The sequence below is a fragment of the Cydia splendana genome, chromosome Z, assembly GCF_910591565.1.
Source record: "Cydia splendana chromosome Z, ilCydSple1.2, whole genome shotgun sequence".
Taxonomy (NCBI): domain Eukaryota; kingdom Metazoa; phylum Arthropoda; class Insecta; order Lepidoptera; family Tortricidae; genus Cydia; species Cydia splendana.
In genome coordinates, this window is record NC_085987.1 from 19,219,667 (window position 1) to 19,247,569 (window position 27,903).

Sequence of the window (27,903 nt, forward strand, 5' to 3'; positions counted from 1 at the left end):
GCGGCAGATTGTAAAATCGGGTATATCGAGATATTCCTAAACGTATCATGAAACGCCGCCATTTCATGATCTTACTAGCGATTACCAGCTATATCGTTCAAACCTCAACGTTTGACGATTTGCCTGGCGACGTTTAGGCATATCAAATAAGTATATAGGGTGTGATATTCCTAGGCAGATCATGAAACGCCGCCATTTCATGATCTGCCTAGCGACCACCAGCCATATCGTGCAAACCTCAAGGTGTGATATTCCTAGGCAGATCATGAAACGCCGGCATTTCATGATCTGACTAGCGACCACCAGCCATATCGTGCAAACCTCAACGTTTAGACATATCGGAACTCAAAAGGAACGTAGGTATAGTGCGAGGTATTAGTCAGATCAAGAAATGGCGGCGTTTCATGATCTGCCTAGCGAACTCCAGCCATATCGTGCAAACCTCAAGGGGTGATATTCCTATGCGGATTATGAAACGCTGCCATTTCATGATCTGCCTAGCGACCACCAGCCATATCGTGCAAACATCAAGGTGTGATATTCCTAGGCAGATCATGAAATGCCGGCATTTTATGATCTGACTAATACGTCGCACTATACACACACCCTACTTTAATTGATACGCCTAAATGTTGAGGTTTGCACGATATGTCTGGTGGTCGGTGACGCTACGTTATTTTAGTACGCATGCTACTCAAAAGGAACGTATAGTGCGACGTATTAGTCATATCATGAAATAAATCATGAATAACCAATAGCAAAAAATGTTTTATTACATGAATAATTTACATAAAATTTCCTACAAATAAGGTTATTCAAAAAATCTTTTTCGCTAGGATCTATATTTAAAAAGGGGACCTTAGAATTTATTTTCTCTCTTTAATATCGTTTTCAATTTTTGATCCTAGCGAAAAAGTTTGTATAACCTTTTTTGTAGGAAATTTTATGTTAATTATTCGTGTAATAAAACACTTTTTGCTATTGGCCATCGTTTACGAGTTATTTACGAATGACTAAAAAAGGGGACCTTAGAATTTATTTTCCCCCTTCAATAGATTATAAAATAATCAAAAATAGTCTTTTTTTTAGTCTTTTCTACTTTATTCTTTTTTTTTTGTTACCAAGTGCATTGTTTTTGTTCTAAAATAGATTCCTCATCCTCACTTTATCCGAAAATGATATATTACATGCCCTAATAGGTATAGTTTTAGAGAAATGTTGCTCCAAGTGAAGCGCCGCAGCGTCGAATTTCTTTTTTATAAAATAATTGACGAGATAAAAAAGAAATAAAATAAACATAATACAGAAAGATTACGGCTTACCACAGATACAGTTTCTGGATGTAAAATATGACACGGTAAGTATTCAGCAACAAATATTGGTAATAAAATATACGGTTTTAAACAGACATAACATAAATTAAGGTTACATCCGGATGGCTACTGTAATAGCGTCGCTGTTGCAGCGTTAACGCGGGCGATATCACTGAAGATTGTTTAAGGCCAGTCTAAGCCAGCTAAGTAGTACCTATGGAATGTCACTTCTCTGCCATAATTAAATAAATAAATAAATATTGGACATTCTTACAGACCTACACCTAACGATTTTGCTGTAATTGATGACTATTTCCTTGGGCAGATTAAACTTGTTAAGTCTAGCCTTAAGTAAAAGACTAGACAAAAAAAATCAAAATCGCTCTCCTTCTTGATGCGACTGGCAAATCATATTACTTTTAAGCAACCGGGTTTTTTAACCTAATTAGACCCCGCTGAATCCGAATTTGCCGGTTGCTCGATCGAAATCTTGACCGGAAGTGAGATATTTGACATTTAAGGTCCCTTTTTTTAGTTTTTCGTAAATAACTCTTAAACGGTGGCGCATAGCAAAAAATGTTCTATTACATAAGTAATCTGAATAAAATTGCCTACAAGAAAGAATCAGTACAATTTTTGGCTAGGATCAATATTCAAAGAGATATTAACGCGGGAAATTTAATTATAATCACTTCTGTCCCTTTTTTTAGTTTTTCGTAAATAACTCATAAACGGTGGCCAATATCAAAAAATGTTGTTAAACGTTATAATATACACAAAATTTGAACAAAAAAGATTCAGTACAGTTTTCGTAGGGATCAATATTTAAAAAGATAATAAAGATGGAAAGTTAATTATAATAAATTGTAAGGTTCCTTGTTTTTTATTTTTCGTTAATAATTTGAAAAGTATGACTCATAGCAAAAAAAATCTTATACATAAATAATAAACATAAAACTTCCTACAAGAAACATGTAGAACACTTTTCGCTAGGATCAATATTTAAAAAGACAAAGTAGCGGGTAAGTTAATTATAATCAATTTTAAAGTCCCTTTTTAGTTTTTTGTAAATAACTCGCAAACGGTGTCCCATAGCAAAATAGGTTTATGAGAATAAAATATCAACATAAAATTTCCTCCAAAAAACATCTGGAACACTTTTCTCTAGGATCAATATTTAAAGCGATATTAATGGAAGAAAGTTAATTACAATCACACACACACACTCACTCACACAGGTCACTTTTTTTTTTAGTTTTTCTTAAATAACTCGTAAAGGGTGGCCCGTTGCAAAACAATATTATACATGAATATTAAACATAAAATCATCCACAAAAAAGGTTCTGTACACTTTTTCGCTACGATCAATATAAAAGCTTTGCTTAGTTTGGGGCTAGGTCGGTCTTTGTAAGATTGTTTATTTCATTGACAAATATTTATTTATTTATTTATTTATATTTATTTAAGTAGGTACTTAACCAGGTATGTAGGTACTTATATGTAAGTATATTTTTATTTTTAAAATTATTTCTCTATTTAAGCACAAAATCAAAACAAATAAGAATCGTAGACTGTATGAATGGCATTATTTACCATATAATATACATAATTACATATACTAGTGAAACATAATAGGGCTAAACAAAGATGTAAAAATAGTGCAAGGTAAAAATTAGAATATTTTTATGTTAAACTATTGCAACCAACTGAAAAACGGAATATACTAACATGTGTAATAAGTATACTGGAATAAATTATATGTAATAATAACAAACAAAATGAAAACAAAAAACTAAACGTTAAAATTAAAACTAAAATATAACAAATCTTAAACTAAACTTATAAGTAAAAAATGCTCCCCAGGTCACCTTCATGCGTTATGTAATGGAACACATATAATTAATATACCTGCTAATACAATATATCTTAAGTAACTACATATTTAATAAAATGTTGAACGCTGGTCGAACTCTTGTTTCAGCAGATACAAATACAGAGATTTTGCTATTGTCCCACTAAATATATAAATATATGAAATATTTAGTGGGACAATTGCAAAATGCGGAAGCTGCGCAACGTAGGTAATCACGCGCTAAGATCGGAAGAGCTTGCGCCGCGCATCCAGGATAGCCGCAGGCGCGTAGTTCCCCCTGGCGCAACCGACGGAACACATCAATCCGAGCACACGATTCTCTACAATATAACCTTCAGTGGGGAAGTACATAAGGTATCAGTACCTATCTTGCTCACACTCGGTGTATTGTGAGCGGAGTAGAGCTTGAAGTCGACTCGAATCCAGAATAGCAGGGCGGTTGGACAATCACGCGTGTCCTTAGGTCGAGTGGTGGAGAGGTGGCCGGCACGCGGTGGGCGCGCACAGTGCCGGCCGTCGACGCGACTGGGCTGGCTGAGACCGCGTCCACTCCGGCGCAGCTAACGGAGCCCGTACCTACTTCAGCACCCGTCACTATGGCGATCGACATGTTGCCCGCTGCCGTACTTTTACTGGCGCTGCATTTTGTAGCGGCTGAAATTCGTAAGTACTTAGGTAGAGCTCATAAATATTATACCGGTATTTCAGTGGTAACATACATACGTGTAGCTCTATGTAAGGCGACTACTTTTACTTACGTATTTGGATTGCAATAGAATCATGATTGCTGAAAATGAAGAAATGTTAATGTAAGTTGATTTGATTTCAACAAAGCGTCTCACATGTTTATGAAGGTACGTTTAATTCCACATAGGCAAGCATTACCTACTGTATAACATGCATGTTGGTGCGAATTGATTACTTATATTTTTAATTGTTTAAAAATAACTTGTAATTTAAGTTACTTTTATCAAAACAGTTATGACATTGACTTTTATCTATCTTACCTACACAAAAGGCGAAAGTATAATGTTATGTATGTGTTACTTTACGACAGCAAAATTCAGATATTCCGATTTGTCTCTGGTTAATTATTTTATGTACTGCCTGATTACTACAAATAGATCACCATTATTTTCTATAATTTATTGTAAACTAAATAATTGTCTCTCTGTTTTCAAAAACCCATTGTTGTAACTAACCGATTGTATACTATATTATTTTCACTGTAAGCCGCATTATTTCTCCCACGGGACAGGCTATGCCTAGTGTGGGAATCAGCATAACTGTAACACTGCTATTTTCTATTTCAGAAATAAAGAATTTATTATTTATTTATTTTATTATTATTATAGATAATAATATTTGATGTTAAATAAAACTCTCTACCGGCTCTTTTTTGCTATAAAGGCAATCAGAAAATCGACCCGTAATAGCTATTAATTATGTAAAAGATTTATAATAGTTACGAAGCTAGGTATTTTGTTATCAATCTATGTTGGATAAAAGGTAATTGTTGTAGTTTGAGAATGCGATTGTCCAGCGTGTTTAAAATCATCCTATATACCGGGTGTGGCCTGTAACACGAGCAAATAATTAAAACACAGATTTTACTCCTCAAACGGTGACACTTTTGTTCAACAACTTTTGAAAATTATTAAGTATTTAGACTCCCTATTTTTCATACAAAATAAATATTATCTTCAATGGACGCCATCGCCACGCCATATCATTGTGATTGACGTTGCTTGTCACGCCTTAAACATAACAAAATTCGCAATACATTGCGTCTTAGAATAAACTTTAAAGTGTATTAAAAATCAAATCGCAAGTTATTTTTAAAAGTCGCTGAACAAATGTTGGTCAGTATGAGGAGTACAGGCTACAGTTTAATTTTTTGCTCATATTACAGGCCACACCCGGTATGTAGGTGTACCGGTCTATACAAGCATAACATTTGATTAGTCCAATATTTTTAACAGCAATAAATTGTGTATCAAGTCAGGCTCTGACTCGGGAAAACATAGGTCGTGACCTAACCGGCATTCTTCAAGCGGGAACTGGCTTATTAGGTACATTACTGTTCTTGCACTAATGCAGCGAATGGGTTAATCTTCTTAAGATTAACTATTTTTGCCAGAATTTTCGGAACACGAAGCTCTCCCTGGATCCGGATAGATTTTTGCGGTATGAGTTCATTACCTTAGACATGTAGGTAGTTATCTTTGGTATATTGTTTTTACTTATTAGTAACGAATAACGGGTATTTACTATCCATAGGAAATAGGTATATGTATTTGTTTACATATTACAATTTAAATAGCTTAAAATAATGGTCACGGAGCGTTAAAAATCATGCAAACCCCTATTGCCCTCGTCTTGTGCCACATAATCGATCTTGCTTCTTCGTCTTTTTTAAGACATCTATAGACACTAATAGACAGCTATTGACAAAGACCTTCAAATTAACGTTAAGTACTAAAAATGTCATATTTGAGTAGGTATTACCTACTGTAGTAATGTAGGTAAATTGACGATTTAACATTTCCATATAATCCTAAACTTCGCTGAATTATTAATAATTAATAAGCCATATTGTTGCTTTCAGTTACGAAATCTTAGGCACTTGGCATGTACTCGTATCAAGGAGAATCCATGCATAATTAGGTATGTTGAGTGGCCAATCGGGCGATCCCGATCCTATTTATTCACGTCACAGGCTGTTGAATGAACGTCGAGTACCGCTCCTGTTAGACATGTGCCCGAGAATATTTGACTAGTTTTCCTGGTTAGTTATGCGGTAGTTGGTCCGGTGTTAGTGTGTTACGCACCGATGACATAATTCCCTTCGCGTCTCTCCCGCCACCGCATCACTACTCTCATTCAGCGAAAGTGGGCGTCTTAAATAGTTATACCTACTCCCGATTGCCTTAACCGTGACATCATTATGAATCTGCTTTAAAAATATATAGGTAGGTACTTGAGAGTTATGTGGATATCGCCATGAGGTTTATAGCCGGGTATTTATATCGAATCCACAGAGACCGATTTTGAACATGATTCAACAAAAAATGAAGAAATTCAAGATGGCAGCCACCATTTCCAATTTTGTCTGAGGTATCAGCCTCACGGATCCAGATATTAATGTTGACCATGATGATCTGACAGAGTTCAAGATGGCGGGCGACTCTAGACACTCGACCATCTATATACAATATCGACTCCGCCTATTTTCCGCTTACTCCCAATCCATAACCCATTCCTATGAGAATGACCGAAGCAACGCTGTGACCATTTCCTTCCTTGGTATTGACCAGGGGGCCGATTTTTGAATTTCGACCACTCGATTTCGTGTATTTCGGTCAATAATATCTCCAGTACCCGGCATTTAAATTCTACTAATAGAATTGAAAACGAGTGGTCAATACCACTCGATTCCCAATTTATATCGCTCGTATTTTCAAAAATTAGCATTTCCCTGTTTTCCACCGATTTTCGAGTGACGAAATGGAGCGCTCGAAATTAAAAAATCGGCCCCCAGTACTTATATCAAGAACCTCGATCTTAATTCCATAAATCATGAATGAATCCAGCACATGTTATACTAACATTTAATTAAACATTGTCCCAGATATGCACATGCCAGATGTGCCCACGAAACTATCTGTGGAAAATACCAGGACATAGAACCGTACACTATAAAACACATTAACGGAAAAGAAGACACACTCGATTCCTTTATCAAGTACACAAAATATATAATTGACACCTTAAAAACCTTTAATAAGACCTAATAAAATTGCTTACCTGAGTTACACCATGAAACCGCCAATCCCGGCGAACACCTGGAACTTAGGGCAAGGCAAGGCCACCCGTATTCGCTGAGGGGACCGATTGACTCACAAAAATGATACAAATTAAAAAAAAAACAACGGGTTGCACTCCGGGAGTGCCGACAGAAGTGAAAACTCAATGACTAGTCCAAAATGTCTGCAGCACTATGTATAATTGACCCATCCTCCTTTCTATTGAAAAACTTTAGTTCCGAAATTGCTGGCCAGTGAGCTTAAATTTGTAGCGTTAATTGTTTAAAATTCGAATAGAAATTGTAAAGTTACCTTGCAGACCTCGCATCTAAATATATTTTGGTCATGATATTTTGAGTTTTATTCACCAGTACTAGAGTTCACTTTTATTAGCGACTTCATCAAGATGTAGTCTTATTGAATTATATTGGAGTGATATAAAGTTATGTAACTGTGAGATCCTCGTATTTCAGCCCGTACAAGATTAGAACATTAAGTTTTATTCCTTAATATAAAAGTCCAGTTTTAAATAATTGACCTGATTATGATACGTTATGACTAAAGTTCTTTGGTGAATAACATTGTCCGTCACACCTGACGTCAGCGCGTTACGCGTTACGCGTTACGCTGTCTCGACTTTATCATATTTCCCCACCTCAAAACGTGCTCAGCGCCGCTAAAGAAGTTTTCACTTCAAAAAAAAACTCCATTCCAGATAACATTAGACTAAAGTGACAAGATCAGGGATTCTAAGGGTCGATTGCACCAAACTGTCTGTTACCTAACGGTGACACCTAGCGTTCGCTCGTAAAAACTTCAACAATTGTACAGTCAAATCATTATGAATAAACTTCCAAATACACGTGTGTGCCCTGAGCTGACGTTAGTCTCTAGTACACTGTTAAAAATTATGTAATTTTACATGCAAAAAAATTACATAATCCTTTAAAATTCCCGAAAAATCTGGGAAATTTACGGAAAAATATGACATTTTACGTAATTCTCGTAAAGGTCGGTCTTAAGCGTAAAGTTCAGAAAAAAGTAGGTATTCAGTGAGTAGTTTGCTTCAAAATATGCTTAATGTTTTTTAGTAGGTATGCCCTTTTGCTATATATGTAGGTACTTGTATTTTATACAAAACTTGTAATCATTTTTTTTACCACACCAGCTGCTAAAGGCTTTCTTGATTGTTCAAAAACTTATTAGAAACTTGCATTTTACCCACATGTGGGGCAAAGTAATCAGATGCAAATTTTGAGTTGTTTCCTTATGTAGAATTTAATGATGTACCGACTATTGATTTGGCCGACTAGCCGACTAATCGGCGCTCGAATGGCCGATTAGTCGGCCGACTAGTCGGCTAGTCGACCAAATCATTAGTTTCGTATAAGTTCAGGTGAAAAATAGTTTGGCTCCTTTGGTTGCGCTATTCATCATAATTTAGCTAGGCTAAAAGGTGTTCTCTACAGTTCAAAGACCTATCACAAGAATCCTCGTTAAATTTCTATCTTTAGTCCTTTTATTTTGCGATCCTGAGCAGACCGTCAGTACAGCTTGTAGGAGGTATTTCCAAGGCTCTATTTCCCGTACGTAGTCGCCAGTTAAGAACCTATCCCCTGTGGTCAGCGTCTTTACGAGCAACGTGCCCTGACTAAGTCTCAAAATTTTGCAATAACATTAATAGTCCCTCGTTCCTCATGACTCCACCATAAAAAAAAAAACAAAAGCTAAATAATAAAATAACAAAAAAATAACTATCGAACTTGCATATGAAATTACACGACTTTACGACGAATTACAAACTAATTCCTTCGAGCAACACCGGCTTCCGACACATCGGAAGGGAGGGGCCCAAGCGATATCTCACCGTACAAATCTTTCTGCCATTTTTCGCGGGGGGAAAGGTGCACACAGTCGCACTTCTCACACACTTACATACAAAATCCAATCTGTAATGACGACACAAATACACAGAAAATGACACACGTCAAAGACAAATCTTGCAAACCTCGATCTCTTTTTGTGTACGGACGAGTGACAAGTGTCACAACACGTACACTAACACATTTTCGTTGACGTATGTTATTGTATTCTGAGAGATGAGAAGTCGGATTTGTTGCTCGACCGATCCGCAATTTGTACTGAGCGAGCAAAATCGATAAATCCAACAATTACATGAGACTAAAATATAGTAATTGTGTTTGAATGTAATTAAACGTATGATATGTAAAAAAATATATTACATGTGAAATGTAACACTTTCTTTTTGTAAATTTGATGTCCCCGACCTCTTTTTATAACAAAAAACCGAGCAAACAGGCATTTTTGTGCAGCAGTGTTCACGCGCGCGTCTGGACTCGGTCTAGTGAAAAATCCAAGTGCAACTAGTTTTATTAGCCGCGCAAGATTAGATTGACGCGCTAATCTTGTACCTCGGCAGAGGGGAAATAGTGCGAATGCCGCCTCCCTTCCGTGTTGCTCGAAGACTAAATCAGTTGAGATCGACCTGTAGAGGAAAATACCAGCCCAGCAACATACGATAACGATCAAACGGTCAATTATATGAACCATAGACTAAACTCTAAATCTTAATTAGATTCCAAAAAAAGTAAGACAATGTTGCCACTTTTTACTAGCGCGTCTTGTATTTATGTAAAAATAAGTAAATAAAAGTACTTTTTTAAATCGTAGTAGTAAAATTACCAATAAATAAATTATCTTAGCGTATTTATTTATAAAAAGGAATTTACTATTTTACAAACAAATTATTGCAGTGGCAACGTGGCAAAAATACGGGGGTGCGGGGGACGAGGTCAGCGAGTTCCCGTGCCGTGATTGGTTCGTCCAAAGACACGGACGTCACACAAAGACACTTTCTCGACTCGAAAATGGAATAAAACTACCGTATTTGTGGCAGAGGGGGTAGAGCTACTATGCTCAGTCTGGAGGATGTCTTGTCTGTGATATCAACAAAAGTTTTCGTATGCACCCTTCGAGCAACACGGAAGGGAGGCGGCATTCGCACTATTTCCCCTCTGCCGAGGTACAAGATTAGCGCGTCAATCTAATCTAGCGCGGGTAATAAAACTAGTTGCACTTGGATTTTTCACTAGACCGAGTCCAGACGCGCGCGTGAACACTGCTGCACAAAAATGCCTGTTTGCTCGGTTTTTTGTTATAAAAAAGAGGTCGGGGACATCAAATTTACAAAAAGAAAGTGTTACATTTCACATGTAATATTTTTTTTTTACATATCATACGTTTAATTACATTCAAACACAATTATTATATTTTAGTCTCATGTAATTGTTGGATTTATCGATTTTGCTCGCTCAGTACAAATTGCGGATCGGTCGAGCGACAAATCCGACTTCTCATCTCTCAGAATACAATAACATACTTCAACGAAAATGTGTTAGTGTGCGTGTTGTGACACTTGTCACTCGTCCGTACACAAAAAGAGATCGAAGTTTGCAAGATTTGTCTTTGACGAGAGTCATTTTCTATGTATTTGTGTCGTCATTACAGATTGGATTTTGTATGTAAGTGTGTGATAAGTGCGACTGTGTGCACCTTTCCCCCCGCGAAAAATGGCAGAAAGATTTGTACGGTGAGATATCGCTTGGGCCCCTCCCTTCCGATGTGTCGAAAGCCGGTGTTGCTCGAAGTATGCACCCTAAATAGGTATTTTAGTAAAATAAACATAAAACATATCGTAAATATTTTATTTTTCTGTTTTTCTTTCACTAATAAAGTGCCGACTAATCGGCCATTTTTGCCGACTAGTCGCCGACTAATCGCCGACTACAAATGTGGCCGGATAGTCGGCTTTCCCGACTAGTCGGCGACTAGTCGGTACATCCCTAGAGAATTAACTTTTAAATGATGATTTTGAATGATAAATATACAATGACGTTCTGTATTGGTTTGGTTTGATTTTGTTTGATATCTGACAATTAATATTTTCTTCGGGTTGGTGTCGTAAAAAATGTGTGTTTCACTCGGAGCAGAATTTGTTTAACCCTCGTGTTTTGAAACCCTCGCAACGCTCGGGTATCAATAGCACGAGCGGTGAAACAACCACTTTGCCCCCTTGTAGAACAAATAACTAGGTATTGTTTTATTTTGAACTTAATGAATAAGTTGTATACGTACTAATATTTGTTTCAGCATCTTACATAAAGATATGTCAACGTAACGACCCCAACGTGGACAAATGCATCATGAACTCAGTGGACGAGTTGCGCCCGAAAATATCCAAGGTAAGTTATTGTGACAATACTTATCGCCCACTCATCAATAATAACACAATCATATTTATAAACCGAAATAAAGGATGACTCACAGACCGGGCCGGGGCCGGGGCCGGGCGGGAGATTCGGGCGCTTCGTTTCCTATGGACAGCACCACATGATCACCGATCAGCCGTCGGTCGTCGTCGTCATAGAAAATGATATGTCGGACGCCTCGGCCCGGTATAGCGTGTCGTCGTTAAATGTCATATACGAAGAAAAAGTAACCTAAGTAAATTGCATAATTGCATACTTGAAAAAAATCCTGCAGTAATATCAGAGAACACTGGTTCAATTCCAGCCCTGGCCAATACTGGAGCACATAATTATTCGATTTTTAGTGGATTAAATTTGCAAGTTCTCAAAAGTACCACTATCTTATAATCTCAAATTCTACATAATTTTAAAATAGCCCCGAAATAATAAGTACAAAATAAAAATAAGGTTGAATAGAAGAATATATATTATCGAGCAAGAGGTTCGAATATTTTGACTTTGCTCAGCGGCTTTGCTCTGTGATCATTAGTGCCAGAAAGCTGCAATTTGACATGGATATATGGATCAATCATATCGACAAAGTGGTAAAGTAACAATTGATTCAGAAACAATCGCTCGGAAAGAAAAAGAACATGCCCCTCCCCCCTGTAACTTTAATTTAGCGTCAAACATCATCCAAATTAATGCTGCATAGAAATTGACCTTATTCAATGTCAATACAGATCTTTAACACACTATCTACTGAAAAAATTTGCACAATAATAATAAGTTTATTAAAAAATTAAAATCATACTTAATAGAAAAGTCATTCTACAGTACAGTGTAAATGTAACTAATCCCATGAATATCTCTATGTTTGAGCCATCCATTCGTTCGTTCATTTCCAACAACCCACTGGATATGCGCAAAGGTATTTATAAATTGTCTGACCAACCGTTACTGCTTCTAATTAAAGATTTAGACAAATTGGGAACCTCCTCCTTTTTTGAAATCAGTTAAAAATGTTGAATAATTCAAAGAAAGTAACAACAAGAAATCGACGTTCAGAATGTACGAGTACGATTGTTGAATTTCCGTAGTACTTAAACAAGGAACCCTTACCCCTTATAACTCAGCCGTTTCCGTCTGTCTGGTTGTCCTTCCGCTCCTTTCTTAACTCAGAGACCAGAGAAAATTAATTAGTAAGTACTAGATATGTTATGCTTATGGGCATGGGTATAAATGTTAAATATAAGTACTAAAATAAGGTCTACATGTGAAAACACATCGAAAAACTGATTAAAATCTAAATAAGCGCTAAGTTCTGTAGATAATCAAATTAAGAAAAAATTAAGCTCAAGACGTGTGTGATGCTGATGTAACTTTACAATATAAAATCAATCAATAACAACCAAGTTGTATGTGACTCTGACCATGGAGAGACCGGATCTTTTTAGCTCCTTCCTTTTAAATTTGATCCGTGTCATGGCGGGGATGCATAAATTATGAAAAGATGAAGAAAACAACAAATAAAACATTTTGAACATGATCGGTTTAATTTTTTCATATTTTGAGTTTGAGTTTTCGTAAAAAAATATGCCTATTTTCTCACGTAGACGACCCCGGCACAGATTAATAAATAGTTACTACGTACCCCGGCGCCCATCGGTAAATCTCGTAAGATTCTAAAGAATAAATTTAAAGAATAAAAATAAATTTTGTCGTATAGCGGTTTGTCCATTTTTAATCTTATCTACCAGTGGCGGAGTGTCCTTTCCCATACCCTTCGGTTAATTTTGACTGTGAGTACTTTAACTTCGTATCATGAAGAAAGGGGAACCCAAATTTTCTTTGGTAACTGAACGTAGGTTATATATATCTAAACTTGTTTAAATTTCAAGGCATAGGTACAAACAACAACACTCTTAACTGTCCATCGGTGGACCTTATGCGTTTTGTAATAACTGTAATGAGGTTTACAGATGGACAGTTAACAGTGTGGGCGATGGCATCACAGTTATATTTTTGATAATACATATTGATTCGTTTGCTTCTTCTAAAACCATTAACAACTAAATAATGATAATTTTCATCGCACTTGCTAGTAAAGCGTGGTATTCCACGCTAGTTTAGCGGGAATTACATCCCCTATTCGGGCGTAATGGATTTCTTAAACGAACCAAGAATAATTTATAAATCAACCATTTATTTAACATCAAGCTACTTATATAAATGAGTTTTACCTACTTTAACACAATATTCACTTGTGACTGTATGCCGAACGGGTAAATGGCCTTGCACGTCTTTATGTCAAACATTAAACAAAATGGCGTACGATATCTGCTGCTTGGTGGGATGATGCAAGTGGCCCTTAGAGCATTAATGGCAGCGCTGTCTTTCTTCGCTGGCCCGTAATCACCTGAGTTGATTCGGTAAGGAGATCGAACCATACTGTTTCAGTAGGGATGACCAGGGGGTGCCACAAGCCCTCAGGAAATACTTGGAAATTTCGACCCATGACACCGTGACTGGATAGCCGAGCGTCCTCGGCATCGGACGCGTAAACAGAGAACACTGGTTCGATTCCAGCTCTGGAGACCTTGGTGATTTTTTCCTACTTACATGACATTATTTCGGTTTACATTACATATAATTAAAATACACCTCTAAAAGTATTAGGTAAGTATGTAACATTGATTGATATTATTATTTTATAGATAATTCAACCTAACGCACTCGTTGGGGATCCAGAGAACTTTAAGCAGCTACTAACTACTATTAACACTGCATCCTTCGACGCTTCATCACCGGCAGGTTTTGTCTCATCATTGGTCTTTATTTCTTTTGACTCATCTTTTTTGTCAGCTGGTTTGGACGAGTCTTCTGGTTTTGTATCTGTAGATGATTTGTCACTAGGTTCATTTTACTTTTCACTTTTTGCATCACCCGCGGTCTTTGCATCCTTTGATGTTTCATCAGCGGCAGGTTTTGTCTCATCACTGGTCTTTATTTCTTTTGACTCATCTTTTTTGTCAGCTGGTTTGGATGAGTCTTCTGGTTTTGTATCTGTAGATGACTTGTCACTAGTTCCATCTTTTTGTCCACTATTAACACTATCCGGGGTCTTTGCATCCTTCGATGCTTCGTCACCGGCAGGTTTTGTCTCATCATTGGTCTTTATTTCTTTTGACTCATCTTTTTTGTCAGCTGGTTTGGATGAGTCTTCTGGTTTTGTATTTGTAGATGACTTGTCACCAGTTCCATCTTTTTGTCCACTATTAACACTATCCGGGGTCTTTGCATCCTTCGATGCTTCATCACCGGCAGGTTTTGTCTCATCATTGGGCTTTATTTCTTTTGACTCATCTTTTTTGTCAGCTGGTTTGGATGAGTCTTCTGGTTTTGTATTTGTAGATGACTTGTCACCAGTTCCATCATTTTGTCCACTATTAGCACTATCCGGGGTCTTTGCATCCTTCGATGCTTCATCACCGGCAGGTTTTGTCCCATCATTGGTTTTTATTTCTTTTGACTCATCTTTTCTGTCAGCTGGTTTGGAGGAGTCTTCTGGTTTTGTATCTGTAGATGATTTGTCACTAGGTTCATCTTTCTTTTCACTATTTGCACCACCCGCGGTCTTTGCATCCTTCGATGCTTCATCACCGGCAGGTTTTGTCCCATCATTGGTTTTTATTTCTTTTGGCTCATCTTTTTTGTCAGCTGGTTTGGATGAGTCTTCTGGTTTTGTATCTGTAGATGATTTGTCAATAGGTTCATTTTCCTTTTCACTTTTTGCACCACCCGCGGTTTTTGCATCCTTTGATGTTTCATCAGCGGCAGGTTTTGTCTCATCATTGGTCTTTATTTCTTTTGGCTCATCTTTTTTGTCAGCTGGTTTGGATGAGTCTTCTGGTTTTGTATTTGTAGATGACTTGTCACCAGTTCCATCTTTTTGTCCATTATTAACACTATCCGGGGTCTTTGCATCCTTCGATGCTTCATCACCGGCAGGTTTTGTCTCATCATTGGGCTTTATTTCTTTTGACTCATCGTTTTTGTCAGCTGGTTTGGATGAGTCTTCTGGTTTTGTATTTGTAGATGACTTGTCACTAGTTCCATCTTTTTGTCCACTATTAACATCCTCCGCGGTCTTTGCATCCTTCGATGCTTCATCACCGGCAGGTTTTGTCCCATCATTGGTTTTTATTTCTTTTGGCTCATCTTTTTTGTCAGCTGGTTTGGATGAGTCTTCTGGTTTTGTATCTGTAGATGATTTGTCAATAGGTTCATTTTCCTTTTCACTTTTTGCACCACCCGCGGTTTTTGCATCCTTTGATGTTTCATCAGCGGCAGGTTTTGTCTCATCATTGGTCTTTATTTCTTTTGGCTCATCTTTTTTGTCAGCTGGTTTGGATGAGTCTTCTGGTTTTGTATTTGTAGATGACTTGTCACCAGTTCCATCTTTTTGTCCATTATTAACACTATCCGGGGTCTTTGCATCCTTCGATGCTTCATCACCGGCAGGTTTTGTCTCATCATTGGGCTTTATTTCTTTTGACTCATCGTTTTTGTCAGCTGGTTTGGATGAGTCTTCTGGTTTTGTATTTGTAGATGACTTGTCACTAGTTCCATCTTTTTGTCCACTATTAACATCCTCCGCGGTCTTTGCATCCTTCGATGCTTCATCACCGGCAGGTTTTGTCCCATCATTGGTTTTTATTTCTTTTGAGTCATCTTTTTTGTCAGCTGGTTTGGATGAGTCTTCTGGTTTTGTATCTGTAGATGATTTGTCACTAGGTTCGTCTTTCTTTTCACTATTTGCACCCCCTGCGGTCTTTGCATCCTTCGATGCTTCATCACCGGCAGGTTTTGTCCCATCATTGGTTTTTATTTCTTTTGGCTCATCTTTTTTGTCAGCTGGTTTGGATGAGTCTTCTGGTTTTGTATCTGTAGATGATTTGGCACTAGATTCATTTTCCTTTTCACTTTTTGCACCACCCGCGGTCTTTGCATCCTTCGATGCTTCATCACCGGCAGGTTTTGTCCCATCATTGGTTTTTATTTCTTTTGAGTCATCTTTTTTGTCAGCTGGTTTGGATGAGTCTTCTGGTTTTGTATCTGTAGATGATTTGTCACTAGGTTCGTCTTTCTTTTCACTATTTGCACCCCCTGCGGTCTTTGCATCCTTCGATGCTTCATCACCGGCAGGTTTTGTCCCGTCATTGGTTTTTATTTCTTTTGGCTCATCTTTTTTGTCAGCTGGTTTGGATGAGTCTTCTGGTTTTGTATCTGTAGATGATTTGGCACTAGATTCATTTTCCTTTTCACTTTTTGCACCACCCGCGGTCTTTGCATCCTTTGATGTTTCATCAGCGGCAGGTTTTGTCTCATCATTGGTCTTTGTTTCTTTTGGTTCATCTTTTTTGTCAGCTGGTTTGGTTGAGTCTTCTGGTTTTGTATTTGTAGATGACTTGTCACCAGTTCCATCTTTTTGTCCACTATTAACACTATCCGGGGTCTTTGCATCCTTCGATGCTTCATCACCGGCAGGTTTAGTCCCATCATTGGTTTTTATTTCTTTTGGCTCATCTTTTTTGTCAGCTGGTTTGGATGAGTCTTCTGGTTTTCTATCTGTAGATGACTTGCCACTAGGTTCATCTTCTTTTTCACTATTTCCACCATCCGCGGGCTTTGCATCCTTTGATGTTTCATCAGCGGCAGGTTTTGTCGAATCATCGGTTGTTTTTTCTTTCGGGTTATCTTTTTTGTCAGCTGGTTTGGCTGACTCTTCTGGTTTTGTGATTGTAGATGATTTCTCACTAGGTTCATTTTCCTCGGTGTTCGCATCCTTTGACGTCCCATCTTCCGCCTCGTCTTTTTTCTCTACTGCTTTGGTTGGTTCTGGTTGTTTGGGTAAAGGAAACATAGAAATAGGTAGTTGAACGTATATATTAGTTTTGACGGGCCTGCCGTTGTATAGAGGCAGTTTAATTCTGCACTCTAAAGCAGATCCAGATGTTGATTTTTTTGTTTCAATATTATCAGATGTTTTACAGTAGGGATAAGGTACCATTGTACGCGGCGTTTGCTTGGTACCTTGAGAAGGGTATTTCATTTGGTTTCGAATTTCCAATAGGCGTAAGAGTGTCTCAAGAGAAGGCCCTTGTTGTTTACAGCTCCGGTTTTCACTATAGTTGCACTGTAAATATGAATTTGTTGCGGTTATTACTTAACATTACGTACCTATAGGTGCATATTATTTTAATTAAAATAAAGCACTTACCAACATCAAACAACCGTAGGCTATAAATATGCTAGCTTGGAGCCACGACATTTTGAACAAATACTCATTCGGAAACTATAACACGCACTTTTATACATCGTTGTGGGCTAGATAGAACAGTTTTGGTGATATGTAGGAAGCGATTATTTGGTGTAGTGAAGAACCGAACGTTGGTTGGGCACGTAGACCCTTTGTTGACGAGCTCGGCGATAAGGCCAGCTTGCCAGGTGCGGTGGCCGCACACATACCTACAGCTTTGTTATTTCTCTCACTCAGCTGATGCAATTCACACGTGTTCCGTTTATTGATTACGTTTACTTATTAAAAGTAGGTATCTACGGACTTTCTACGTCATTATTAATTCCAATAGATACGATAATATAAATTCAGCATCCAGAAGGGCTAAGATGGCCGGCTCTTTATCATTTGTCACCATGTCTGTCATGTTCTAACAAGTATGTAAGTGTGAAAGTGACGCATGACATGACAGGTAATAAAAACGCGACCTTGATACCGCTGAAGCATGATCTATGATTTTAGATAATTTTTTCATGTCTCCTCATGCCATTAAGTATACCATTAGATACACATATGTGGTTTCCTAGTCAAGAGATAAATATTCAATTACTTACAATCCTCATATTTCTATAACTGCATTCATCATTATTATAACTGTATTATTATATGTATTTGTTATTAGCAACAGGCACTACTAGCATAATTCATTTAAGTAGTACCTGACGCCAATTTAGATTATTCTCGCAGTAATTCCACTTCTGAACTTTAATTATCATACAGTATCTAATACCTACTTCGGCATGGACAACAACGGTTGTCATACTTAATTAAAAAAAACCGGACAAGTGCGAGTCGGACTCGCCCACCGAGGGTTCCGTACTTTTTAGTATTTGTTGTTATAGCGGCAACAGAAATACATCATCTGTGAAAATTTCAACTGCCTAGCTATCACGGTTCATGAGATACAGCCTGGTGACAGACGGACGGACGGACGGACGGACAGCGGAGTCTTAGTAATAGGGCCCCGTTTTTACCCTTTGGGTACGGAACCCCAAAAATATCCGATAGATTACGGGGACTTGAGCCCGCCGTTAGGGTGAATGGAAGGGAAATTAAAAAAAACTATTTTTGTTTGAAATAAATACTATAATATTAATATTATATACTTACGAAGAATAAGTGACCAAGGCCTCCAATGCCCAGGGCTGGAACTGAACCATCATCCTCTGTTATCGCGGCAGGTTCCGAAGCCCCTCGGCCACCCGGGCCCCGGCGGCATGGGTGGATGGAAATATAGTTATTTGTACAACAAGAGATCAAAGTTTGATATTTCTTCGAGTGCTTATTTTGAATCCCGTACAAGCGAAAGATTCTATAATAGATTCACGAGCGTAGCGAATTTTCACCTCAGAAGTGAGAACATATTAGACAACCCGAACCTGAAAAATGTAGGTATTAAATCCTTCTTCATCACTTATTCACTTATGTTTTCTGAAGATATTCTAACAATTAAGTTTAAATACCGCAATCAAATACAAAAACAAAACGAAATAAATTTCAGTAAAATAATATGGAAGTAAGAAACATCAGTTGACACTTCAATAGACAACTTTTTTTTGTAAAAAAAAACTTTGCAAGATACGATCCGAATTGTGGATTATATTCGTCAACCATAGTAGAGATTGTTAAAGGTAAAATTATTTATATTTTGCGTGATTTTCTGTGCATTTTTTTGAGTTCATATTTTAGTTGTACCTACCTACCTCACCATACGTAAAATATAGTGTTTTTTTATCAAATTTCAAAGTTTATTTTCATTCATTAATTATTAAGTATTCATGCTCGTACGTGATTTGGAACGATGCGTTCTGACGTTTTTCGGGGGTCGGTTTATAAACTGACCATATACCGTTGAATGTCGTTTGTACTTTTTTTGACTCTTTCTTTTTGCTAACGACGTGAAAGGGACAGAGAGAATAGAATCCAAGTATTTCGAACTTGTATTAGGCCCCGCATGTTGAAATGACATATGAATATGAAGGTCAATTGAATGTCATTTTGTTTCACTCAGTGAGCAAAATCGCATTATGCTCACTGTTTTTAACACATTCGCTGCGTTACGGGAAGCATTTGGCCGTATTAGACTTTCCGCCGGTGCGGCAGCTATCTGCGCTTGTCTTACCCCCGGTGCGGCGGTGGTTTTTTTATGTTCTCGTGTGAGTAAGAAGAAGATGACTATACTCCCGATATTCTTACTTCAAGTATATTCTATTTCAAAAGAAAAAATGTACGGGAAGTATTTTTGCGTAACGCACTAAAAGGTATTTTTATTTCTTTAGCGCGGCACGGGTACCGCACCGAAAGGTGGGTACGCAGCGCTCAGATAGGTCATAGTGCTGCGCATTTTTCACGTTTCCGCATCGATACGACATACGACTCTAAAAGTCCGACACCTTTTTAAAATTATATGAGGATGAATAATGTTTAGTTTGAACACAGTACAGTCACGATAACGATAATAAATATTTTATTTTAGTATTTATTTATTTTATACTTTATTGCACAAAAGAAATAACTTAGTGTACAAAAGGCGAACTTAATGCCATGAGGCATTCTCTACCAGTCAACCTTAGAATATTTTGTCGATTATAAAAGTCGTTATCGATTCCTTAGTATCCCATCACTAGTGTTATATACGGCCTGTGCGGCAAGGGAAGTATATTCCCGTAAAATTAAGGGTTTTGAAAAATGCATATATCTTTTAGAATTTTGTACAGATCCGCGGGCGACAGCAGCTGTATATACACAAGGATCTAGTCTATTGATCAGAATGACTTTTAGTTCAAATAGATAACATTCCAGATCTGTAGGGACCTTTAAAGTCAGGACATGGTACGGGAAAATTTGCCGTGCCGCAAATTTGGCTTTTTCAATACGGGAAGTATATGACTCGTAACGCACTGGCAGTAAGTTTGGGTTTTGCGCTGCCGCACCGAATGTGTTAAGTAGCAAAGTACCCTTGTTCGAGCTGCTGTGGTGCAAATTTAATTTGTTCTAATTGTATTTCATTGGTATTTAGGCAATGAACCTCTTCAATGGTCGTTCGTCGTCCTGCTTAGGAAAAGGGAAGGACTATCAATATGTAGGTATTGGACTGGTATTGAATGAAGATGGTTCAAGTTCTATAAGTACATTAGGTTTTATCTGTATACAAACTGCTTACCTATAATTGTCCATATGAATAAATGACATTACGTCCATTACTACCTATATATCTACAATAAAACATATAAAGGTTTTTCATTGCAAGGAAGGCTAAATACCATTCGTTTTCCTATCAACACATCCGTTACAACAACATCCTATGAATTGCCGGTGGCTCTTTACATTTAAGTATAATAGAGGCTAAGTAACATGTTTATTTATAGTGTAGCTTACACTAATACCCGCCCAATAATTGTAGGTAGGTACTCGCTGTTATGTGAACTGTTTATGTCCGTGTCCGTACACAGACAGACCCACGAATTATACACATTAGCATGGAAAGCTGCAGTTACCGTTGTTGAGGCGCAAATGTTCTCGAAAACAGCGTACCTTGTAATGCCTATAATAGTGCAGTCGGGAACCATTATTCACTGCGATTTGAATACTACAGATGTATTGCATAATTGTTTTCCATCGTGATTTCTCGGAAACCCTCGTATTTGTCATGATACTTCAGTCAACCTCAATACTTTTTGTACCGGGACTGACTGAAATAGCGTTCACGTTCTGTACCTACACGTTCGCACTTTTCCGTGAAAATACGATGAAAAATGTAATTATGCACTACATCTTACGTAGGTATTGGAAATTTGTATTTATTCGTAAATTCATCACACTAGTATAAAGAGTACAAAAATTTCCATAAGCACAACAATTAGATTCTAGACCAGAGGATCATTTAACATAGCAACTAGAGACTAAAGAGTAACATTGAAAATACCATTTATGTTGTAACCTTCGTAATACGTAGGTACGTACTATTACATGCAACTACATAGGTAATAAAAGAGAGGTATGGAGATATTTGCTTTAACAGCATGTTGAAAAGTATGTCATTGTCAAGAGCGTTTTGCAATAAGTTAATGTCAAGATAAATGGAATCTGCAAATATTTGATGAGTTCAAATTGCCTTCGGTGGATTATAACAACAGAAAGAATTGAACGGCTATTTCTCAAAAAAGTGGCACCGCCACCAGAAATAGGTTTAAGTTACTTTTTTTTAGGGTTACGTACCTCAAAAGGATAACCGGAACCATTATAGATAGGATCACTTTGTTGTCCGTCCGTCCGTTTATCCGACCGTCCGTTCGTCCGTCTGTCTATCAAGTCAAGACCCTTTATCTCAGGAACGCGTAGAAATTGGTATCGAGTTAAAACTCAAAACAGTGTTGTGCAATGTAATAGCAGACAAAAAGAAAATGATAATTAGTCGAAAACTATACTAGGTCAAGCAGAACTTGTCAGTAGAAAAAGGCGGCAAATTTGAAAAATGTAGGCGCGAAAGGATATCGTCCCATAGAAAATTTGAATTTCGCGCCTTTTTCTACTGACAAGATTTGCTTGACCCTCTATTATATAACTTTCGATATTGGATCTTTTTTTATAATTCTTCTTCATTACTTACTGACATTGTTTCATAATTAACTGTAACCTTTACTTAAATAATATTGGAAGTAAAAAAGGACATATAAACCGCCTTTTTTACTGACTCGCGGAAATTCTTATAAAAATGTAGAACCATATTCATGTAAGAAATACAACAAGTTTCATCATCATCATCATCAGCCTACTCTGGTCCACTGCTGGACATAGGCCTCCGCCTTATTTTTTTTAATTTTAATTTTAATTTTTTTGACTCCTTGTCCATCTCGTGGCGATAGGGGTGGGGGGTGGGGGGGAGAATTTGGCCCTACCCACTAAACCCACTCCGTCGTTTCACCCTCTTTGCCGTTCGTGAGGGCGCACTGGGATCGATTACATTCCACCACAGCGCCCTCCGATTCGTGAGGGCGCACTGGGATCGAGTTTGTGAGGGCGCACTGCCTACAACAAGTGTACAGCACTATAATTGTAATTTTGTATCCTGCCTATTATTTCCAATCAAAGCTACATCTAAACCCATGTCATCTAGCAAAAAAAATAACTTTTCTATAAGATGATCTTCTTCCCAGAGTGTACTAGTAGCCCATCATTCGGACTTTGTTTTTGATTGTGACCGACTACTTGGTTCGTCATGGGCGGCAGTATGCTATAGAGCTTCAAGCAATCAAACAAAACCAAGTGACCCCCAATTTTTTATTTTCTTATTGACTGCTGCTCACGCACACAACTGTGCTCAGATCTACAGCACCTTGAAGCTGTGAAAAACCAAACTTCTAAGTTAACGTAAAAATAAGATACGGCCGTTTAAGCCGCAAAAAACGTATATTTCGACACTCCCAAGGGAATCAAAATTTATAGGGTACTTCCCGTTGACCTAGAACTATAAAATTTGGCAAGTAATATATAATATATCGTCTTACACTATAAATACTTACAGGGACAATCTGATACTATTAACTTGTAAAAAACAGTTTAATTTGTACGGAACCCTCGGTTGGCGAGCCCACTCGCGCTTGACCGGTTTTTTCACTAAGTACAATTTATAAAAATAAATTATTAATACATATTTTCTACACTTTTTGCTTTGAAATAGAATCAATGAATATTTAGGTAATAGGCACCTGTCCAAATTTTCGTTTGAATTTTTATAATAATTTCTCGCTAACCTGCCTCTATTCTTGATATCTTTCATACGCCTATAATCTTCTTAAACAATTACCTATAATGTATCTTCCCTTCAACATTTTCAATGGTTTAATTTGCATCCAGCAGTGGGACACAGTGGGCTCTGAATAATAATATCCCAATTAAAAAGATACGAAATGCAACTTTTTTTGTGAATATTCAATTTTTATTTCACGGTGGCACATTTTTGAGAACGAGCTACACATTAATTTTTAGGGTTCCGTACCCAAAGGGTAAAAACGGGACCCTATTACTAAGACTCCGCTGTCCGTCCGTCCGTCCGTCTGTCACCAGGCTGTATCTCATGAACCGTGATAGCTAGGCAGTTGAAATTTTCACAGATGATGTATTTCTGTTGCCGCTATAACAACAAATACTAAAAAGTACGGAACCCTCGGTGGGCGAGTCCGACTCGCACTTCTCCGGTTTTTGTCTCTCCTGGGGGCCCAGTCAAGTGATAATTGTCTATAGACAATGCCAATCAAATCTTGAATACTGAATATATATCCATATTATAGAAATGAGAACTTGACTTTTTATCGCATGTCTTTCTTTCCTCATTGTTTTGCTAGGCCCGGAAAGTTAAATTTTCATATGTGTAAATAGCCAACTAGAAAATCGTTTGATCCATTCCAGGGCTGGAAAATATTTATTTCTTAGGTATGTATCTATATACCACTTATTCTGTAATGATTTATGATTCAATGAATGACAATGATTGTTTGTAACCGTGCAGGGCATTCCCGAGCTGGACGTGCCGGGCATCGAGCCACTGAGCCTGGGGCAGATAGCGCTGGCGCGCGGCCCGCAGGGCGCCAAGCTCACCGCCGTCGTCAACGACGTCAAGGTGCAGGGGCCCAGCAACTTCATCATACAAACACTCAAGTCAGTCTAACATTTAATACTACCTTCTGCCAGCGACTTTGTTTGTCTAGAACAGTGGTCAGTGATTAGAGACAAGTCGTGAAAAAATATTGCCAGGGTGTACCTACTCTTACCACCTTAGGAAGTTATTATGTGGAACCGTAAGCATATATCTTAAATAACTCTTGTGACTTGAATGTGTAGGTAATCATAAGTTGTTAGAGTTAGACCAAGATAAGTCTGCAACGTATGAGGAAATTAAAAGACTGGCACAAGAAATAAATTATTGGCGATTACTCCACCGACAAGAGCAAAGTTCTTAAGTTATGATCTTATGATGATAATGAAGTCTGTAACGATTATGATAGCATACGCAGTTTAAGTGTTATTTATACGACATAATTTCATAGAAGCTTGACGTTTAAAATAACACTTGCACTGCGTGTGCTATCAAAATCGTTGCAGACTTGTCTTGGTGTAATTCTAAGTATGTACCTAAAAATTTAAGTTGCAACTTGAAACAGTACCTACAGCTGACTTTTAAACCTGTACGAGTATCCAACATGTGTCGGTCAGTTAACCAATATGAGCAGGTACCTACGAGTGGTTCAGTCTGGTCCTTAGATACGCGACTAAAATACGTGATTAGATTCATCATTGCTTCATAGCCACTGATTTGTATTCTACCAACTAGACCTCCTCTTACAAGTAGGTAGTTAGTATGCATTATACAATATATACATATGTAGGACTAGGTATATATTTATAATCAAGGTCTGGTTTTAGGTTTACCTGCTTCTGACCTCCGGCCTGGGTCTGCCGGGCAGGCAACCTAGCCTGACAACCTCGTTCTGCATTATGTACTAAGAAATCATGAAATCCATTACATTATATAATTCATAAATTATAACTAGCGCCGCCACTTATTTCCGTTGGAATAGGACCTATGGAAAACCTCATTTTTGTACGCATTTTTTTTATGAAATCACTTGATAACCTTGCAAAATCACTTGTAACATGCGCTATTATTGTGTGTCGTTTCAGGTCTGATTTAAACAAGAACCGGTTCGACTTCAAGTTGCTGCTGCCGCGGTTGGACTTCCACGGGAAGTACAAGATGGACATCCAAGTGTTGCTGCTGCGGCTGCAGGGCCGCGGCAACATCACGGGCACCTTCAGTAAGTAAACACTATTATTTGACCTTCTTATAATTATAGGGTATATTGTTATGTTGGACCATATTTGAGGCAACCCCGAAAATGCGAAAACGTCTTGCATTTCGGCGACACATATCGTTAATTATAAGCAACTGTTTCGTATCAGTATTAGTGAGGTTAACGTTAATTTTCTAGTCATGTTGCAAAAAAAAAGTTATTAATTTTTTTACGACATGCATGGTCACGCTAAAAACCGATATTTGGTGTCAAATTGAATGTCATTACTGTCATCACGGTCTGGTTACTTCTGAAAACTCGTATCTCACTCAAGTTTGATAGTTTATTTTTTTCGTAATCAAAATGCCATTACGGTTAAAGAGGTCTTATGTTTATTAATTAGGTCCCGTAGGGTGACCATGATTGTTGAGAATTAAATCTGCTCACGTCTCATGAATCATCCTGTATATCCAAGTACTTAATTGAACACGTCAGAATTATTAAAATATAAGAAATTAAAGCGAAGCGAACCTCTTTAATTGTTAAAAAACTTGCATTTTTAGTGTAATATAATACGTTTGTTCGGTATCCTTGCAGAAGACTACGCGTGCAACGTGACGATGCGCGGGCACAAGGAGACGCGCGGCGCCGACGAGTATCTCAAGTTCGACCCGTTCAAGGTGAAGCTGCGCGTCGGCGAGTCCTCCATCTACCTCACCAACCTGTTCGACGGCGACCCCGTGCTGGGGCCCGCCACCAACCGGGTCATCAACGACAACTCACAGCTGTTCCTCGAGGAGATCCGACCAGTGCTCGAGCGCTCCCTAGCCGATCTCTTCACCGAGATGGCCAACAAGATCACTTCCAAATTTACCTACAAGGAGCTGTTCCCATAGCAGCGCTGCCCACTCTCTAACCGGAGGGCTTCTAGCTAAGTAGCAATATCAAAGATGTGATGTATCTTTAATTATATTTAACGTATTTACATAAATAAGTACCTATAGTGACTCGGGATCGAAAGAAAGTTAGTTTAAGTAATATAAAATAAGATGAATAAAATTTAAGTTATACACGTCCTGTACATTAATCTACGGGACAGTTGCACCAACCATTTTGACAGACTGATCAACATCAACCAGCAGTAAAGTTTGAAACATCCCAATTTATCGAACGTTTTAACAGCGAGATAGCTGGTTTGTTAGTGCACACCGTTGTATGGGGACCTTGCACTTTGAGACTATGCGCTGAAACTTGGCACAGTTGGTTCTTAGCTGGTCTTGAGCAGATACAGACCGGGAGACATCGAGAGCCACCTCTTATTTAGTGGGGGGAGGGGGGAAGTTCGACGCTGCCGCGCTTCACTTGGAGCAACATTTCTCTAAAACTATATCTATTAGGGCATGTGATATATCATTTTCTGATAAATTAAGGATGAGGAATCTATTTTTAGAACAAAAACAATGCACTTTCTAACAAAAAAAACATAAAGTAGAAAAGACTAAAAAACGCATTTTTGATTTTTTTATAATTACCATTTTTTTTAAAGTGTTGCAGGAATCTAAAAACAAAAAAGATAGTCGTAAAGCTACACTTATTACGTTTAAAAAATATATAGTTTATTATAAAAATCTGTTGATAAATGGGAGATAAAAAAGAATATTAAGCGTGGGTAAGAGTAATCTCATATGAAGGTGGGAAGGTTACTTATAATTTGTTCTACAATCTTTATTTTTTTTTAGTTTTTCGTAAATAACTCGTAAACGGTAGCCCACAGCAAAAAATATATTTTACGTAAATAATCTGTTTCAGATTTCTTATAATATAAGTGCTCCTTTTTTTCGCTAGGATCAATATTAAAGAAAATATTGAAGGGAGAAAATAAATTCAAAGGTCCCCTTTTTTAGTCATTCGTAAATAACTCGTAAACGATGGCCAATAGCAAAAAATGTTTTAATACATGAATAATTTACATAAAATTTCCTACAAAAACGGTCATTCAAACTTTTTCGCTAGGATCAATATTAAAAACGATATTAACGAGAGAAAATAAATTCTAAGGTCCCCTTTTAAAATATTGATCCAAGCAGCGTCGAACTTCCCCCCCTCCCCCCCACTAAATGAGAGGTGGCTCTCGACGGCTCCCGGTCTGTATCTGCTCAAGACCAGCTAAGAATCAACTGTGCCAAGTTTCAGCGCATAGTCTCAAAATGCAAGGTGTCGTGCACTAACAAACCAGCTAAGAGACGCTTTGGTGCAACCGACCCTAAGCTCGGTCTAACTAAATACTTACCCCCTTATTCTTACGTGCTACAAGCCTCTATTAACTAATAGGTAATGGTTTGTCTATATCTGTCATTTTGACTTGGGTATTTGTAAGAAAGGGATAAAATATAATTTAACTAAATCAGGCCCGTAAAGTTTTATGAATAAAGGTGACAGTCCATTTCCAACGACAGCAGCACTACCATTCATTTTACTATAGAAATTGACAA

At 37.7% G+C, this 27,903-nt stretch overlaps 2 protein-coding genes and 1 long non-coding RNA gene across 3 annotated transcripts; 1 reads left to right on the plus strand and 2 right to left on the minus strand.

Moving 5' to 3' along the window:
- Nucleotides 1-3,612: 3,612 nt before the first annotated feature.
- LOC134804874 (protein takeout-like) lies at nucleotides 3,613-26,438 on the plus strand. Its single transcript, XM_063778180.1, has 5 exons — nucleotides 3,613-3,849; nucleotides 11,163-11,254; nucleotides 24,130-24,278; nucleotides 25,302-25,435; nucleotides 26,009-26,438. The coding sequence occupies exons 1-5, from the start codon at nucleotides 3,783-3,785 to the stop codon at nucleotides 26,305-26,307; spliced, it is 741 nt and encodes a 246-aa protein (XP_063634250.1). The 5' UTR covers nucleotides 3,613-3,782; the 3' UTR covers nucleotides 26,308-26,438.
- LOC134805061 (transient receptor potential protein-like) lies at nucleotides 15,729-16,918 on the minus strand (the record flags this gene model as incomplete). The annotated part of the gene is made up of 2 exons (XM_063778346.1): nucleotides 16,903-16,918; nucleotides 15,729-16,861 (listed from the first exon to the last, which is right to left on the minus strand). Coding segments are annotated over exons 1-2 (1,149 nt in total), but the record flags the coding sequence as incomplete, so codon positions are not given.
- LOC134804926 (uncharacterized) lies at nucleotides 17,122-17,772 on the minus strand. The gene is made up of 2 exons (XR_010146185.1): nucleotides 17,544-17,772; nucleotides 17,122-17,459 (listed from the first exon to the last, which is right to left on the minus strand). It is a non-coding gene; the product is annotated as an uncharacterized LOC134804926 (long non-coding RNA).
- Nucleotides 26,439-27,903: the final 1,465 nt, after the last annotated feature.

Coding starts and splice junctions, on each gene's coding strand:
- LOC134804874 (XM_063778180.1), top strand. CDS start 3,783: ATGGCGATCGACATGTTGCCCGCTGCCGTACTTTTACTGGCGCTGCAT. Junction 3,850..11,162: donor TTTTGTAGCGGCTGAAATTC/GTAAGTACTTAG, acceptor TATTTGTTTCAG/CATCTTACATAAAGATATGT. Junction 24,279..25,301: donor TTCATCATACAAACACTCAA/GTCAGTCTAACA, acceptor GTGTCGTTTCAG/GTCTGATTTAAACAAGAACC.